We start from the raw sequence: 16,845 nt of genomic DNA, 5'->3' as shown, positions 1-16,845 counted from the left end.
TAAGATTCAGAAGAGCTAGATTTAGTCATATACCTTTGTCTATCTCTTTGGTTCAACCTTTCATCAACTGTAAAAGACGCACATTTTTTCTTGTGCTAAATCTAAGAATTTAACTGTAGTTTTGAGAATCTTGAGTGTAGTCTCTTGTTCACCTTTTTTTCCTTTTCTTGTTTCCCCCACACCCTAGATTCACTTAAATACTGAACTTCTAAAGGGCAAGTTAATAGTGTAGTTGTTGAATAAAAAGCAAACCTTTTCATGAACAATATATATTACATAATAAAAAGTGTTCCTTTACTTTTCAGTACTATAGTGAATAGCTTTTTACAGTAGAATCTCACTTAGAGGGTGTCTTAAAGCTTAACACAAAGTGCTTATGCAGCATGTTATAAAACAGTTCTATTAAGGTACATTTGGATCTTTGGGTGTGTGGTTTGCTTAAAGTACACTGCATTAGTAAGTTGGCAGCTTGCTTTCTTTAAAAACATCAAAAGTTTTAAAAGGTTTATTTCAGGGCATGTGTTAGTGTTTTGTGTGTGGTTCTTTGTTCCTGTTCTAAACTGTTATTAACCACTGAAGTGAACCTTCTCCCGGGTTTGGCCTTTTGGTATTCACAGTGTATTCAAAACCTAATTACAGATTAGTCTATATTTGAGACTTTAGAGCAAGTATCAGAAGACCCAAAAAGAAAATGAGAGTAGCAGTATCATTTCATGTTGAGATAAAGAGACCCAAAACATGAATGGGCGTCAAGTCATCTGAAGAGAAGAAAAAAGAGAAGGAACTTCATTCACTGAGATGGTTTATGAGTTGGGGATTATGGGAATATTCATGACTCAATCAAGAAGCACAGTGAATTGATGTTTGAAATAGCTCATCTTTTAAGTAAACATTGGATAAATGCAAAGTAGACTCAGTATTCACTACACGTAGAAATAGCTATTTCGGTATAACAGAAATAGCAGTTTGTTAATCCCTTCCTGAGTTGGTTTAATTTACCAAGTAAATCACAAATTTTATTCTTTATTTGTGAATATTTAATTCAAATATTTAATGGAAATACGAGTTTGCTTTATAATTACTCATGCTGATCCATACACCTATTTCTGAGAGAAAGCAATTTCTAATGGTGAAATAGTTACAATAATATTTTTGAAATTTGAACACACTGTGATATTGAAGCATTAATTTGAAGGATCGGAAAGTAGGAAGTTTTTGTTGGCAACATTCAACTTCATTGTTTATGGATAACTTGGCTTTCTGTGCAGCCAGATGGCACAGTTAGTGTACAGACATTCTTGGAAACTTATGTCAAAATTTAAAATGAATGAATTTATGAGAAATAATTCTGCTTATTATTTGTAATAGAGCTTTCTTGGAAAGCAAGAAATCAGAATGTAGTTTCTAAAGCTTCAAGTGAGTATGTATACATAGTCGGCATCTTTCAGCCTTGATAATAAGATGCAACCATTCAGGTGAAGGGATTTTTTTCCCACTTGTGTCGTTGGACCTGGGTATCCTGTTCTATGTTGCTTGTCTGGTTCAGGTGGGGGCCACCAGCTTTCCTTGACCTTCATTATCTATGTGTGTCTTGCCTCCCATTCCCAGGCTTGCTGTAGCTCTTCTGATCCTGTCTTCCTCCCGCTCGATCACTAGTGTATATTCATGAAGCCAGCTAAGTTCGTTTTTCCCTTTGAAAACTACAGCCCTTATGTTCTGTGCCAGATTTTGGGCAACTTCATTTATCATTGATTGAGCATATGCAGTGATCGGGCCTTGTTCTGGACATGGAAGGCGCTGAGCAGTTGTGATCCCATCTTGTATTGTTCTCCAAGGGCTTCTCCAAATGTGTATGGATTTAGTCTCCTCAAGAGGGCACAATTTTCATCAAATATGATAGCATATTATGTACTGTTTGGTCATCCTTAGGCATAGACTACTTAGGAGGTGTCAGGAACTATTTTGTTCCCTGATTTTTATTGAAATGCCTGTTGTTGTTGTTTTTTTTGAGACGGAGTCTCGCTGTGTCACCAGGCTGGAGTGCAGTGGTGCGATCTCGGCTCACTGCAACCTACGCCTCCGGGGTTCAAGTGATTCTCCCTGAAATATGTCTTATTTTAAGTCAAAGGTAATACTTAAAGACCAAATAGACTTAAAATAACAGCATTTGCTTTGTCGCTATGAGCTTTGCTTTGTTATTATGAGTTAACATATGGTAATAGACTGGGTATAGTAGCTCACACCCTGTAATTCCAGCAGTTTGTGAAGCCGAGTGGGGAGGATTGCTTGAGGCCCAGACTTCGAGACCAGCCTGGGCAACATAGTGAGACCCCCATCTTGACAAAAAAAAAAATTAGAAAATTAGCCAGGTGTGGTGCTACATGCCTGTGGTCTCAACTACTTGGGAGACTGAGACAGGAGAATCACTTGAGCCTAGGAGGTCAAGGCTGTAGTGAGCTGTGTTTGCATCACTCCTGGGTGACAGTGCAAGACTCTGTGTCAAACAAACATGGTAGCAGATGTAGTGTGTGTTTCTTAATCAGAGAAGTGTAGACAAGGCTAACTCTCCAGGCTTTAATGTCCTCATATTTAGTAATGATACCTGCAAGGTTGTATGAGAACCAAATGAAATGCAAAATTTGGAAATACATAGTAGATACATCATAGCCTTAGAATGAGAGAGTAAGCCGGGAATGCTTCTCAAAAGTAGGATATCATGTGTGTCCTCATATCCAAGTGCATTGTGAAAGTGAAAGAACAAAGAAAAAAATGTTTTTCAGTTAATGTTTAAAGGATACATTGATCATAATTGCTCTTTTAACACTCACCTCCAGTCTCTCCCCCCCTCCCCCCGCCCCCCGTTCACACCTCCTGCCCCCGGTACTGCCTGGTAACTTAGTTAAGTGTCCTTTGTCATTCCTGAGGTTTCAAGGCATGGTAGTACTGTGTCCTGATATTCTAATCGTAAATATTTAAGGGAAATTTGGCATTTTTTCATTTTGTGGTTTTCATATTAAAGTACATTAAATAGTCTTTTTGCTTTCATTTAGGAAAAAAAACTGCTTACCTGTTAATTTTAGAAAAATCTGATTTTCATTTAGACCTTACAGAGTGAGACACTCGCATCAGAGTGGCTCTGAGTATCTTTCGATCCAATTGGATCTTGCTCTGAATAGTCTCTTGTAGAGGGTAAGGCTGCTGTGCCGCCTCCCTGCAGTAGTCCATCCAGCTTAGGATGGGGGTCACCAGTGGCGCAAAAGGATGGGTAGACCTGGCCGTGCACTGCCCTGTTGTTCTCAAATCATGTATCAAATGGAGTTGGACTTCTCTTCATACAGTACAGCATTCCCAAGTAGAAATATTTCTCAGTGAAATGTGGAGAGAAGCACCTGTTTGAGATTCCCATGTGTTGTGTGATTTAAGTTAGATGATTTTTTTTTTAAAAGACCACATTCATTTCCAGAATTCTAGGTAACAATTTAGAAAATGTCTTTCTCCTAACCCCCCCACTTTTTAAAAATCCTTCCACTGATGAACTGATATGAAACTTTCTTACATTCACTGAAAAAAAAAAAATAGGTTAAGCTGTTTCTAAGCAACTAAATGAATTAATTTTAAAACTAAGAATGTGGCCTTATTTTGGGAAAGCAAGAAAGTTTACTGGTTTGTCTGCTGTTTAACAAATGGAAGTGAGCCCACCAGAAAATTGAGACTCAACTTCTAAGAGATAGGTTAGGAATTTTTTTAAGTTTTTCTAGTTTAATTTTATATATAAGGAGTTAATGCTGCCTTCATAATAGCTATTATCATATCTTCTCAATACATAGTTTGAGTAAAACCATTGGACTTTCCCTTCCCCTCCCCCCACAGGTTTTATATCAGCCTGAATCGAATACCTAGAATGAGCAGTGCTGCAGCCAGGCGTAGTGGCACTCACCTGTAGTCTCAGCTACGCAGGAGGCCGAGACAGCAGGATCCATTGAGCCCAGGAGGCTGAGTCTAGCCTGGGCAACATAGCAAGACCTACCAGTTTTAAATTACTGGAAAAATAATATGGAAAGAATAAATTACTGGTAAAAGAATATGAAAATGTTACATTCTTTATATCCAACCATGGTAGGCTTTTCTGAGTTCCTGCAGTGCTAATAAGAATTCATTAAAAGACAATTCTTCATTTTCTTGGGTACTCATCACTAATGCTGCCTCGCTGGTAAAAAGGAATACTTATATCTTCAATTGCAGATTGTTTACTTTTAAATATAAAAGATATAAATGTCAAATATTAAATGCATTTTACATGGTTTTCCTGCATAAAGTAGAATGCTTGCCAGTTTTGCCTCTAGGTCACTCACTTTGAACCAGCCAACCCACCTTAATTGATACTTTCCACTAATATGTTAAATTACATTAAAAGGACAAAAATATTTATCATGCTTACTATAACCTACATTTTAAAATAGAAGCCAGGCACAGTGGCTCACACCTGTAATCCCAGGACTTTGGGAGGCTGAGGCAGGAGGATCACTTGAGCCCAGGAGTTCAGGACCAGCCTGAGCAACAAAGTGAGACCCTGTCTCTACAAAAAAATTAAAAATAAAAACCTAGCCAGGCGTGGTGACACCTGCCTGTAGTCTTAGCTACAGGCGAGGCCTAGGCGGGAGAATCACTTGAGCCCAGGAGGTTGAGGCTGCAGTAAGCCCTGTTAGCGCCACTGCACTCCAACCTGGGCGACAGAGTAGGACCCCCATCTCAAAATATAAAATAAAATAGGAGGTGTATGACTAAGTTAGCAATGAAGTAGTATAGATCATGACTTTTCCACTTTTAATAGGGGATTTGGCATGTACTGTGAACAGTTGACTTGTGGAGGAAATCTACATTTCAGAGAGAGATAAACTTTTCTTATTTATAGCTGGCAAAGTACTTTTTTGTATGTGTTTTTACAGAATCATTGCACTTCTCGTATTTATTGCAAGCGTCTCCCACAGTTTCCCTTGTCTTTTAATTTAGGACATATAAATAAAAGTATACATTTCAATGTGGCCATATTGATGGATCTTTTCCTTTGTAACTCATTACTTTATACTTAAGTCATTTCCCAGTCTAAGGCCACCTCTGCTTTCTTTTAATTTTTTAAAATGGTGTCATTGTTGTATATTTTCCTGTGACCCAGACATTTCTAACTGTGGGTTCTTGATTGGGCTCCAGAGAATCTGAGAATTCCTTAAAATTCTCTACATAATTGTACATGTACTTAATACATGCTGTTTTCCATGTTAAGAGTTCACAGTTTTTAGATCCTCAAAGGGGTCAGTCTGTCTCTCCTCCCACTTCCAAAATATGTCTGAGACCTACTGCTATAATCCATCTGGACTTTATTTGGATAAAAGGTGGTATGTTGAGACTCATTTTTCCTTTTTTCCCCAAATAGTTAAGTATACCAACCATTTAGTAAATAATTACTTTGAAAAATAAGTGTTTTTCTTTAATTTATTTTTATCCCCACAGAGAAAGTTAGAGAAATTCAAGAAAAACTTGATGCTTTCATTGAAGCTCTTCATCAGGAGAAATAAATTATATTAAGTGAGTAAAAATTCTATAACTGTATTGGTGATGACTAAATACAAAATTATACTTTTCTTAATAGTTTATCCTTCTGCTTCACTTACATCCTGGTTGTTACTTATGCTGTAATTTCAGTGGCATCAATCTCTGAAACTAGCTTCCGAAATTCATTTGTGTAATGTTCCTTTGAATAACTTGATTGCCTTCTGGCTGAACTAAAAATATCCTCTAGAACTCATTTTGAATAGAACAAAGGTGAACAGAGAGCTAAGATATTGTATAATATGCAGGTGACTCATTTTCTAGGTGTAAAGAATTGAGCTGTAGTTGACATTACTTTATTCCTCATTGCTTATAGTCTGTCAATAATCATGTGTATGTTAAGTATTTAACTTACAAAGTTTTCTGTTTGACTTAAAATTGTAATAATTGTTCTTAATCTTTATCTCTTTTGTTTAAAAACATTTAGATAAGTGTTTTTCCTACTTAATTTATATAGCCTTAGAATTTAGTACTCCTCTCAATGAATTTACTTTCTTGTCTGATTCTGTTTTCTGGCATTAGAGGCATGTTCCTAATAAAATGCATATTTAAGGACTTTTCCTTAGTAGCATAATCAATTAATTGTTGCTGAAAAATTGTAAACAGTAAGTCACTTGCATGAGGTGAGCCCTCGCTCTGTCACCCAGGCTGGAGTACAGTGGTGCAATCGCAGTTCACTGCAGCCTCAACCTCCTGGGCTCAAGCAATCCTCCCACATCAGCCTCTCAAGACACTGGGGCCACAGGCTCATGCCACCATGCCCAGCTAATTTCTGTAATTTTTTGTAGAGATGGGGTTTCTCCCTGCTGTCCAGGCTGGCATTTGCTTTTATAAAAGGAGTTGAGAAAAGAAAAATGCTGTAGTTAAGTCATTATCACTTCATATATTTTGTCACTTTTGTCTGTGAGCCTTACCCTACAGACAGCCTGCAGCAGGCTCAGAGCTGGAAGGAGTAGAAATGTGCAAGCTTCCCTCCCTAGCTACACTCGGTTCAGGTCAGTTCAGAAACGGCTCTTAAACCAAACAACCTACTTTACTGTCAGGAAAATGTATTTGAGAAAGCAGGTGGAAAGGGAAGCACAACTCACATGGTACATCATTGGGAACAGTACGCCAGCAATGAAGGAGAGAAACAAAGCGTAGAAAACTTGAAAATAAAGCTTTGTTACATTGTTTCATTTGTTTCTTTAGTAAGTTAAGACAGGCCAGTGCGGTGGCTCACTCCCAGCACTTAGGGAGACCAAGGCGGGTGGATCACTTGAGGTCAGGAGTTGGAGACCAGCCTGACCAACATGGTGAAACGCCATCTCTACTAAATATACAAAAATTGCCGGGGCGTGCTGGCACATGCCTGTAATTCCAGCTACTCGGGAGCCTGAGCTAGGAGAACCACTTGAACCTGGAAGCAGTGGTTGCAGTAAGCAGAAATCGCGCCACTGCACTCCAGCCTGGGCGACAGAGCGAGACTATGTCTCAAAAAAAAAGTTAAGACAGATATGTGGAAATATACATAATCATCTTTAACACAAGGCAAACATAATTTTTGTGTTTTATAAGTGTCCATGTTCATAAATCCTTTCTACATCTTCTGTGTATGAATATTTTATTTTAAAACCATTAAGTGTTATAGTATCACCCTAGTCATGATAGTTACCATGAATACTTACTATTAGAAGTAAACATCTTTAGTACCTTGATCTCCAGCACCAGAGCTTACATGATAGTTTTGTTTACCAATCTGTATGTGCTTTGCAGGGAAAAACTGATGAAAGCCCCGGAAGCCCCATTAAAAATATAAGCTGTATTTCTGTTTTTTTAACAAAATGAGGAAGCTGAAAGCCAGCCAGTGTTTTACATAATGGTGTCTCTCCGCTCAGCTGATCAGTGTGACATCCAGAATTGCTGTTGCTGCTACCTGTCTAGTCTCTAAGACCCTTTTCAACCCTGGTGACTTAAGACTCTGAACTTTTACAAAGTATCTTGTGAACTGGACAGATGATCTGTTTTGTACTCTGCAGATGCATTTAAAAGAGTAAATCTGGCAGAATGGTAACCTTGCTTCATTCTGACCGTTTTATAAAAGTTACCAAGGACCCTAAGGAATACTCTCTCCAGTGTAGTTTTAACACATAGGATTCCTAGTTAATTGTTACTCTGATATTTGCTGAAGATGTTTATATGCTATACAGCCATACACAGATTCTCCTCCAATTAATTTTAGTATATGCTTTTAACTTTTTCTACAAGAAATGAATTCCAGTATATTTTTATTTATGTTTGATAAAAAAAATTATGCCAATACTGTTATGGTAGGTGATAGACTATATAAGTTTAGAAAAACTAGCAAACGTAAGCAGGTAGGCGTCAACGTTGTTATGATCATGCGGTCATAAACTTTGTTTAGAAATTTTGCATTTGTCTCCCCTGACCTCAGTTTGTTAAATGGGTTTATTTTTACAGATTCATACTCATCATCAGCTCTGCATATATCTGAAGAACAAAAACATCAACATCTTTTGTCCAGCCTCTTTTTCTTCTGCTGTTCCACCTTTCTAAACATACAATAAAGTCATGGGATAAAACAATTGATGTGTGGTACGGGCGTTTTCACCGTCAGCTGCCTTTCGAATGGAAGAACAGTGGTAATGGATTAACATCGTACTTTGCTGTACTAAAGTGACAAATGGGAATAATAGACTTGGTGTGGCCATTAGGTTCAGTCCTTGAAGATAAGAAACTTGCTCTCTGTTGGTTGTCTTATCTGTGGTGGCACTAGTTTACCGCGTTAACTGAGGTTACTCAGTGTCAATTTCTTCTCCAGAAATACAATGCTAGGTGTTTTGAAATAAAACTTATATAGCAATTTTTTTAAAGTTATCAATTGTATATAAAATCACGATAGCCTGCTAAATCATTGTGTGTGTCTGTAGTATTCTATTCCCAGAAACTATCTGACCATGATAATTCAGTTTATATTCACCACATGAAAGATAAGTAACAGAAGAACCCCTAAAACAGGTTAATTTGGATTGTAACAATTCAGTGTACATTCAGTGAAAGAAATTTCAACCCTTCATAGCCAGCGAAGAAATTTGCCTTGGAAGCTAAGTCAGTACCAGCTTTTACCTATTTGATTCAGTTGCTGTTTTCTCACTCTCTGTATCCATTTGAAATTGATTTATTTTAGATGTTGTATACTTACGTTAGGCTTTCTGGTAATAGTGGTTTTTTTCCTGTTGACAGAGCCACTGGATTATGACACAGGATGAGGAAGATTAAGGATAATCAATTGACTAATTTCATTTAGAATATTATCAAACATTTCAACTAGACATCAGAAAAAGGCTTTCTTTCATAAGACTATTTTAAATAGAAATTATTTCAATAATTAAAGTAATGTTGACCATCCCCCTCTTAGCTGAATAAAGAAAAATTTAGTTTAATTTATTGCAATTTAATTACAGTACTATCTTCACAACATTTTCATGTGTTTTAAATAAATATTTTTTAATTGGCTAAAGGACATTCAAGCAAAGAAATGCTTTTTTACTTACAATGTCTATCTCATTTGCTGCCTTTTCACTAAGGCTTCACTTTGTTAATAAAAATGTCCATTGTGTGATGTTTTTTCTTTTACAGTTCACTAAATCTTATTTTCTTGGAATTGCTTTTTGGTAACAGCTCCATTGCTACTCCCCATCTTATTGTTTTCCATCATGCATGCTTCGCTGTGATCCCTCAAGATGTAACACTTGGTACACACGGTTGAGGATATGGAAAAACACTTCCGAAAGCGGGAATTCAGTATATGTTTGTTTTATTCTGTTTGATAAGGAAAGTAGGTCCAGTTTGAAGCAGCACAGATGTGCTGGTAGATGCATAGTCAGGAACTTTTTTTCTTTCTTTTAGGTCTAGGGACAGGAGTGAATAGAAGGGGAGGAGAACTCTGTTATGTTGAATACACAGATTAGGAGATCACCTTACTGGATACACCCCTCTAACCAGTGCTTACAGGTTAATGCATGTTAATGAATATTTTTGCAGTTGTAAAGCATAACAATTACAACTACACATCTATTTCTAAAGAATAAAACAGGCCCATATTTATTTACTTCTGTCAACTATAGAGAGAAAGAAGTACCCTCGGCTGTATTTCCACAGATTTCTCCCAAGGAAAAGGCTAATATTAGTCACTACTGTTATCACATCCCTTTGTGTAAGTTTTAAAAAGAGGTGGAGGGAGAGCTTCGTTTCTTTGAGGAGATCAGTATTGTAACGTATATGAATAGATGATAACAATTAATATTACTGAAAGTCCCACGTGAGAGTCCTGACGTCCTCTCCATGCCGCACGGTAATTTGGCTTCTTTCATGGGTTTTTTTCTTCTTTTTAGCTGATCTCATCCTAAGCATGCTTTATTTTTCCTTGAAAGCTAGGTATTTATCAAGTGCAGACGTTATTGAAAGAAAGTAAAATTCAGTCTCCAGAGTAAACCCTGTGTCTTGTGTCGGTAGTTCAAAAGTTCGAAATGACTCAAATTTCAGCAAAAAGATACTAAATAGACAGAAGTTGAATTCGAACTAGCCACAGAATCATTTGTTTTTATGTCAGAATTTGCAAAGAGTGGAGTGGACAAAGCTCTGTATGGAAGATTGAACAACCGTAAATAGATGATATCCAAAATTAATTCGGCTAGGACTTCAGTTTTAAAAATCGGCGTACCTAGGCAGCGCACAGTAGGAAATAAGTGGTCCTTGCAGCTTCCCCGTTTGACCCACTGTGCTGTAGTTGCATGTGGAACGATCAGCCTTTCTAGTAGGTTACTGTATTGCCCTCTCATTGTATTCCCATTTTCCACAGTTTTTTTCCAGCAGACTTCTTTCTGCAAATTATTCAGCCTCCAAATGCAAATGAACGGTATAAAAATAAGTAGGGAACATGGCAGAGTGGTGCTTCCCAGCCTCACCATGTTGGAATTTGATGTGGGATAAGAGAGTATAGATTTAAAAGATAAAATCTTTAGTTAATAATTTTGTGTTTATTTATTCTAGATGTATGTATCTGAGGAAAGAAATATGGTATTTTTGCTTTCCAATAAAGGGGATCAAAGTAATGGTTTTTATCTCAGTTCTCTAAGCTGGTATATGTTGTAGCTCTAGCAGTATGGAAATGTGCTTTAAAATACGCTTACCTTTTGAATGATCATGGCTATATGTTGTTTAAATATTTAAAACTTACCTTGTTTTCACTTGTGCACTGTGAATGAACTTTGTATTATTTTTTTAAAACCTTCACATTACATGTAGATATTATTGCAACTTATATTTTGCCTGTGCTTGATCAAAGGTCATTTGTGTAGATGAGTAATTAAAAAATATTTAAATCACATTATAATTCTATTATTGGAGAGCATCTTTTAAATTTTTTTCTGTTTTAATGAGGGAAAGAGAAACCTGTGTACCTAGGGTCATTATTTGACCCCACAGTATAACCAGATTCATGGTCTAACAAGCTCTTAATGTGGCTTTTCTCTGAATGCTTAAATTTCACATGCCTTGCATTTCACAGTTGTACTCCATGGTCAACGGGTCCTTTTTTCACATCGTGGTACTGGTCAAAACATTTGTTATTTTCCTTGGTAAGATATATAAAAAAGGTTTTATAATTTCACTTTGCTGCCAAGGCTGTCATTTTCAATAATGCTGCTAACATGTTCCTATGAGGCTGACTAAAAAGTTATAACTAAGCCTTAAAACTGGAAGAGACTTTAATTTCATCTACCATCTGATTATAAACTCCTGTTACTCACTTTGTTATTCCTCCAGAACTTTGCTCATAAATGATACCTACTAACTGTTTGTTGATCATTGGATATGTCAAGTTAGGCAGAGTATAGGTGTGCCGCCTTAATTCCTTCAGAAGATGCATGGGCAAGAACATTTTCAATCATGTCAGCATTGGTTTTCTGTATCAGTGCTAACAGACTCGTCCTAGTGGGAGGCCCCAGACTTTTATTTTAAACTAGGTTTTCACCCTTTGTGTAATTCAAGTTCAGAATCTTCATGTATCAAAAAGTTTGAAGAATTTAGTTACCAAAGATTTAATGAGCAATGTATGTTTCTTTAGCATGTCTGATTGAAGAATTAATATATTTATCAAATTGAGATAGCTACCATGTGCCTATAGATAATACAGAGGTATTTAATTACAAAGTGCGTCTTAAAATAACCACATCCCCGATTCGTGATAACTAAAACAATCATATCCTGCACATACTGGACCCAGTTAATAAGTGTAGAAAACTTAAGGGTTCAAACAAGTACTACAAAAATTGTTGAAGGTTCAAAACCAGGGGACAGGAAGGCTTAAATGTGGGTGATCTATAGCTGGAAGAAGACAACTTCTAAAACTAAGGGTAGGAAAAACCTGTATCATAAGGCATTCGTTTAAATTTATATCCTAAAATGACAGAATTTGGCTTGAAAATTGAGAGTATGTATGTGATTCCTCTCCAAGACTTATCGTGAGTTACGTACACATTCCGTAGAAGCAGTATTAACGTGTATTTGTGGTCAAGTTACTGACAAAGAGGTAAATACTACTTTTAAATGCTTTTAAATGAAAATCGTTTTCTTGATTTGTTTGTTTGTTTGTTTAAGACAGAGTCTGGCTCTGTCGCCCAGGCTGGAGTGCAGTGGTGTGATCTCGGCTCACTGCAAGCTCTGCCTCCTGGGTTCAGGCCATTCTCCTGCCTCAGCCTCAGGAGTAACTGGGACTACAGGCACCCACCACCATGCCTAGCTAATTTTTTGTATTTTTAGTAGAGGCAGCGTTTCCCTGTGTTAGCCAGGGTGGTCTCGATCTCCTGACCTCGTGATCCACCCGCCTCGGCCTCCCAAAGTGCTAGGATTACAGGCGTGATTGTTACTCTGTGATAAAAAAATTCTTGTTCCTGCTGTTAGTACTTTTAATTCATTAACCCAGGTGTCAACTGTTCCTATCCAAATATTTGGGAAATCGAAGATCTGTTTTTGAAAAAACTAGGCCAGAGGCACTCCTGAAGATCTAGTCACAGTGCAGTGATATTGCCAGCAGCCGCCCACAGAGATATGTCTTATGGCTGTATTAAGAATATAAGCTACACTCTTTAATGTTCAGAACAGAATATTCATTCTGCTGCTTTTGTAGTTACTAAATCACAGAGCAACAATATGGAAATTAGAATTTTATCCATTTGTCAGAAAATATGCTCATGGTTTATGTGACCTAATACTTTCCAAAAGCTCTTGAGACCTCTCATATTTGTAAGAGAATATGTAGGGAATAGGTTAACCCCATTTTTTTGCTTTGGTAAACTTCATCTGAGATTAGGCCAAATCATCTGAAAGCAATACTGCCTGGGCTGCTACTTGCCTTCCTCTTTGATACTACGTCCTTGGCTTTCACAGGCAAAACCATATGACACATCTGTTTGAAGAAAATACACAGTCTCTTTTGCAGAAGTCTCACCTAATTACATGTATTGATTATCACTGAAATTCATTAAGGATTACTAGATAGTACCAGCGGTTACCCCTCCAGACACATGGATGTGCTGCTGGCCTTGTGGCAATGAGAACTCAAGACCTTACCATTGTCTTTGCTTCAGCTGCCAGGAAATGCTGAAATTATTTCCCTCTCAACCGAAGGAATGAACCTAACCATTTTTCTGCTCCCTTAGTTTGTGTTCTATTTTTGTTACTAATCTCTCTTTCCATACATCTTAACAGAGAAACAGCCCTGCGTCACTAACAAAATACAATGCTTAGTTATTTCTCCTTTAAGAAATATATTTGTCTAGAGGGTTTAAGTCAGGAATTCCCACATTTGCCATAATGCTCCAGGTGGTAACACAGCCACTCCCCTTGCATGCCTAATGTATATAATTTTTTTCTACAATCAATTATAGTAAAAAAATCAGAGATCACCTCAAGACACAGTACACACCCAGTAACGACAACGTGCCCGGCTCCCCGCCTCCGTGAGCAGCACTTCACGGTAGCAGGAGGTGCCTGGTGTGTGTGGAGAGGAAGGATGCAGAGAGATGCGTAAGTTTGTAGCCATTCCAGAAATATCAACACATCCTAACTAAGGGTCTATCATAAAGGTCTGAGCAGGACTCGGGACATGACAAAGTGTTCTAAAACTGGCCAGCAGCATTTTGGGATCCATGAAGAAACTCCACTGAATTCTTTTTGAATGGTCAGTATCCTATCTTGCCAAGGATTGGTCCCATGAAACATTTTTGGTTTTCCTTTAAAATTTTGTAACTCAGAAGAGAACTTGAATCCAGAGCAGAGAAACCAGTATACCTTGCGTTTTGCACCCATTATCCCAGACAGTATTATTTCCATTTTATAGATGAGAAAATCAGCTCAGGTTTTGTACATGGTTATTCTAGCTGAAATTTGAAAACGAGTATGATTGCAAGCCTATGCACTTTCAAAATATGCTCCCTTTCAGAAATACTTCTAGGAAAGTAAACATTTATGATACTAGGAGCACAGTAGGGCACATGATATACCTAGAAAGTGCAAAATGACCTAACTCATAAAAATCGCCTACGATAGTCTTTCCTAATTACATGAGGCTGTTGCTGCATTGCAAGAATGGAACCATCTATCAGCAGAGATACGTGGCTGCCTCTGAGACCTCAATGGACAAGAAGAGAATGAGATTCAGTAGGTTCTCATTTCATGTTAACTCCAGGCCTTAAGTTTTAGGTGTAAAAAACAAGTGCTTTGCAATTCTCAACATGTTAATAATGTTAATTTTCTCATTTTAGCCTGTGCAGATTCTCTCAATCTTTTTTAGTTAGTCCAAGTATTAAAATAGGAATTACTCTTTCCTCAGTTTTTAAAAACTTGATTGAATATTTTATTTTTCCAAATTACTCTTTTTTTTTTTTTTTTGAGACAGGGTTTCCCACTCTGTCCTCCATGCTGGAGTGAGTGCAGTGACACAATCATAGCTCACTGCAACCTCAACCTCCTGGGCTCAAGAGATCCTCCCACCTCAACCCCTCGAGTAGGTGGGACTACAGGCACACACCACCATGCCTAGCTCATCTTTTTTTAAATTTTTAGTAGAGATGAGATCTCAATATGTTGCCAAACTGATCTCGAAATTCTGAACTCAGGCAATCCTTCTACCTCGGCCTTCCAGAGTACTGGGATTACAAGCGTGAGCCACCTCGCCTGGCCCAAATTACTACTTTTGACTGTTTTTTTCCCCCCCTAATAAAATTATTTTGAAGGAAAAGCTATTAGCAGAAGCCTTGAAAATTTCTACTAAATTTATATTTCAGGAATCTCATGTACATTCTTTAATTTTCTTGCATTGAGATGTGTCTGGTTTCCCAAGACTGTTAGGACCAAAAGATATTTTCATGCCAAAATCTGTATGAGTTATCTTTACACGTATCAGGACATCTCTAATACGAATGCTTAATTGAACATGCCTGCCATTTGCTGCCTCTGCCATTTCATGGGCTTTTGGTACCATCATAAAGCCACTCCCACTTTCATACATTCAGATTTCTCTAAACATCTGAGGCATTCATGTTCTTACTAATTGTACTCTTTGCTCTGGTCATAGCTGAATCAAGATTCTGAGAGTGTAATTTTGTTCATGTCAAAAGCATTGTTTTCTTATCCTGTTGGTGGATTGAGGCATTTGGACCTGGATGCTGTCCCCATTGGACGCCCCCCGTTGGTACGTTTCACCAGCTGTGTACTCTGTGATTGGCTGGCCTTTTGATGTGCAGATACTACAAGTTGGTCACCAACTTGTGTACAATGGGCCTGTTCTGGTTCATGTGAAAATCAACATCCTTTTTTGTGTTACCGGGTGACAGGATGCTACAATACTATTAGCATTTGCAAAGAGTGTGCTCTGTCCAAGGGTGTAACCACAGATCGTGTGCTGCTCAGTTTGTGTTTCTCTATTATGTGAGAGACACAAAGAAGCTGAAGGCTGGCAAAGGCCTGTCAAATCTTGTAATGTAGCGCTCGACCCCCAAACTCCACTTGGCCTCCAAGCATCTCTTGTTCCCTGTCCCACCCCTTTCTCTGAATGGGCTCTGAGGTAGGTAAATGAATTCAGGGGCCTGGTAGGCGGGGGATTCCTTTCTGACCTCATTCCTGTACCATTTGTTTGCAGGCTTGTAGGGGGAGAGGAGGACATTTTGGAATCCTTTGTGTCAAATCATTTTCTTGCAGGTTGGGGAGTTAATGGTAACTTTGTCTGAAGCCAGCCGAGCAGAAAGCCTCCACGGATGAGGCGTGCTGTGCTCAACCTCCTCAAAACCACAAGATGAGAATGTGGAAATGGAGAACTTTCTAGAGCAGATGAGTATGTGGCAGGGCTGCGTGTGCCACATCTAATGGGAAGCTTAAGCCTTCCTGTGTGTTTAGGCATACAGTAGTTCATTTTAAGAGTGTTTTCCTCTTTCTGAATCATGGCGTTTTTATTGATGCCTGTAGTTTGGATAATCTTTTGTGCAGCCAATATTTGTATATTCTGCACCATTTTGAAAGCCTTCTGCTACCTGGCTACCTATATATATTGTGTGATTTCAAGAAGTTTTGTCATGTTTTTATCCTCAGATTTACTTTGTTTACCTAAAAAATGAACTATTGTTTTAGAACAGTAATAACTCTTTGGGAAAAAAAAAAAAAAAGACCCAGAGAGAAGCAGTTTGCTCAATTAATGTTAGAACTAGAAACTATTTCCTGATTCCTAGGCAAGTACTATGTGTTTCATGAAGATTTAGATCCAGGGCCACAGGTTCAATACTTCCAAAGCCAGGCATTTTGTGAAAGAAGTTGGGGATCTAAATGTTTATGTGAAACCTCCCTATTTTTAAACGTTAGCAGCTAATTTTGAAAATCTTAAATACTTGTGTGAGTCCAAGAGAAACATCTGCAAATTCTGCCCACCCATGAGTCACTATTTGAAACCTCTGATTTCAACTGTAGCTTTCTGCTCATTTCTGGCCTCGGTGCATTTGGGTGATAATAGTACCGTCTGAAAATAACATGATTACTGGTCATTTTTAGAGACGCAGAGTTTTTTGTTGTTAGCTTTATTATGAGGCTGGACTGAAGGGAAATTCTCATTTATTAAATGCCTGCTGTATCCCAGGTATTTTAAACACATTATCTTGCTTATTCTTACAACTTCCTAAAGTAGACATT

General features: G+C 37.8%; 1 protein-coding gene across 9 annotated transcripts in view; it reads left to right on the top strand.

The window, feature by feature from the left end:
• Window positions 1-10,996, top strand: part of OPA1 (OPA1 mitochondrial dynamin like GTPase) — a 99,302-nt gene extending 88,306 nt beyond the window's left edge. For all 9 annotated transcript variants that reach the window (XM_005545375.3, XM_005545371.3, XM_005545373.3 and 6 more), the window contains 2 exons: window positions 5,509-5,583; window positions 8,068-10,996. In XM_005545375.3, the coding sequence (XP_005545432.2) occupies window positions 5,509-5,573 (65 nt within the window). In that variant the 3' untranslated portion in view covers window positions 5,574-5,583; window positions 8,068-10,996. The remainder of the gene's footprint in view (window positions 1-5,508; window positions 5,584-8,067) is intronic.
• The last annotated feature ends 5,849 nt before the right edge of the window (window positions 10,997-16,845 follow it).

This window comes from Macaca fascicularis, chromosome 2 (assembly GCF_037993035.2).
Source record: "Macaca fascicularis isolate 582-1 chromosome 2, T2T-MFA8v1.1".
Classification (NCBI taxonomy): Eukaryota; Metazoa; Chordata; class Mammalia; order Primates; family Cercopithecidae; genus Macaca; species Macaca fascicularis.
The sequence above is the reverse complement of the archived record's forward strand: the minus strand, read 5'-3'. Positions and strand labels throughout refer to the sequence as shown.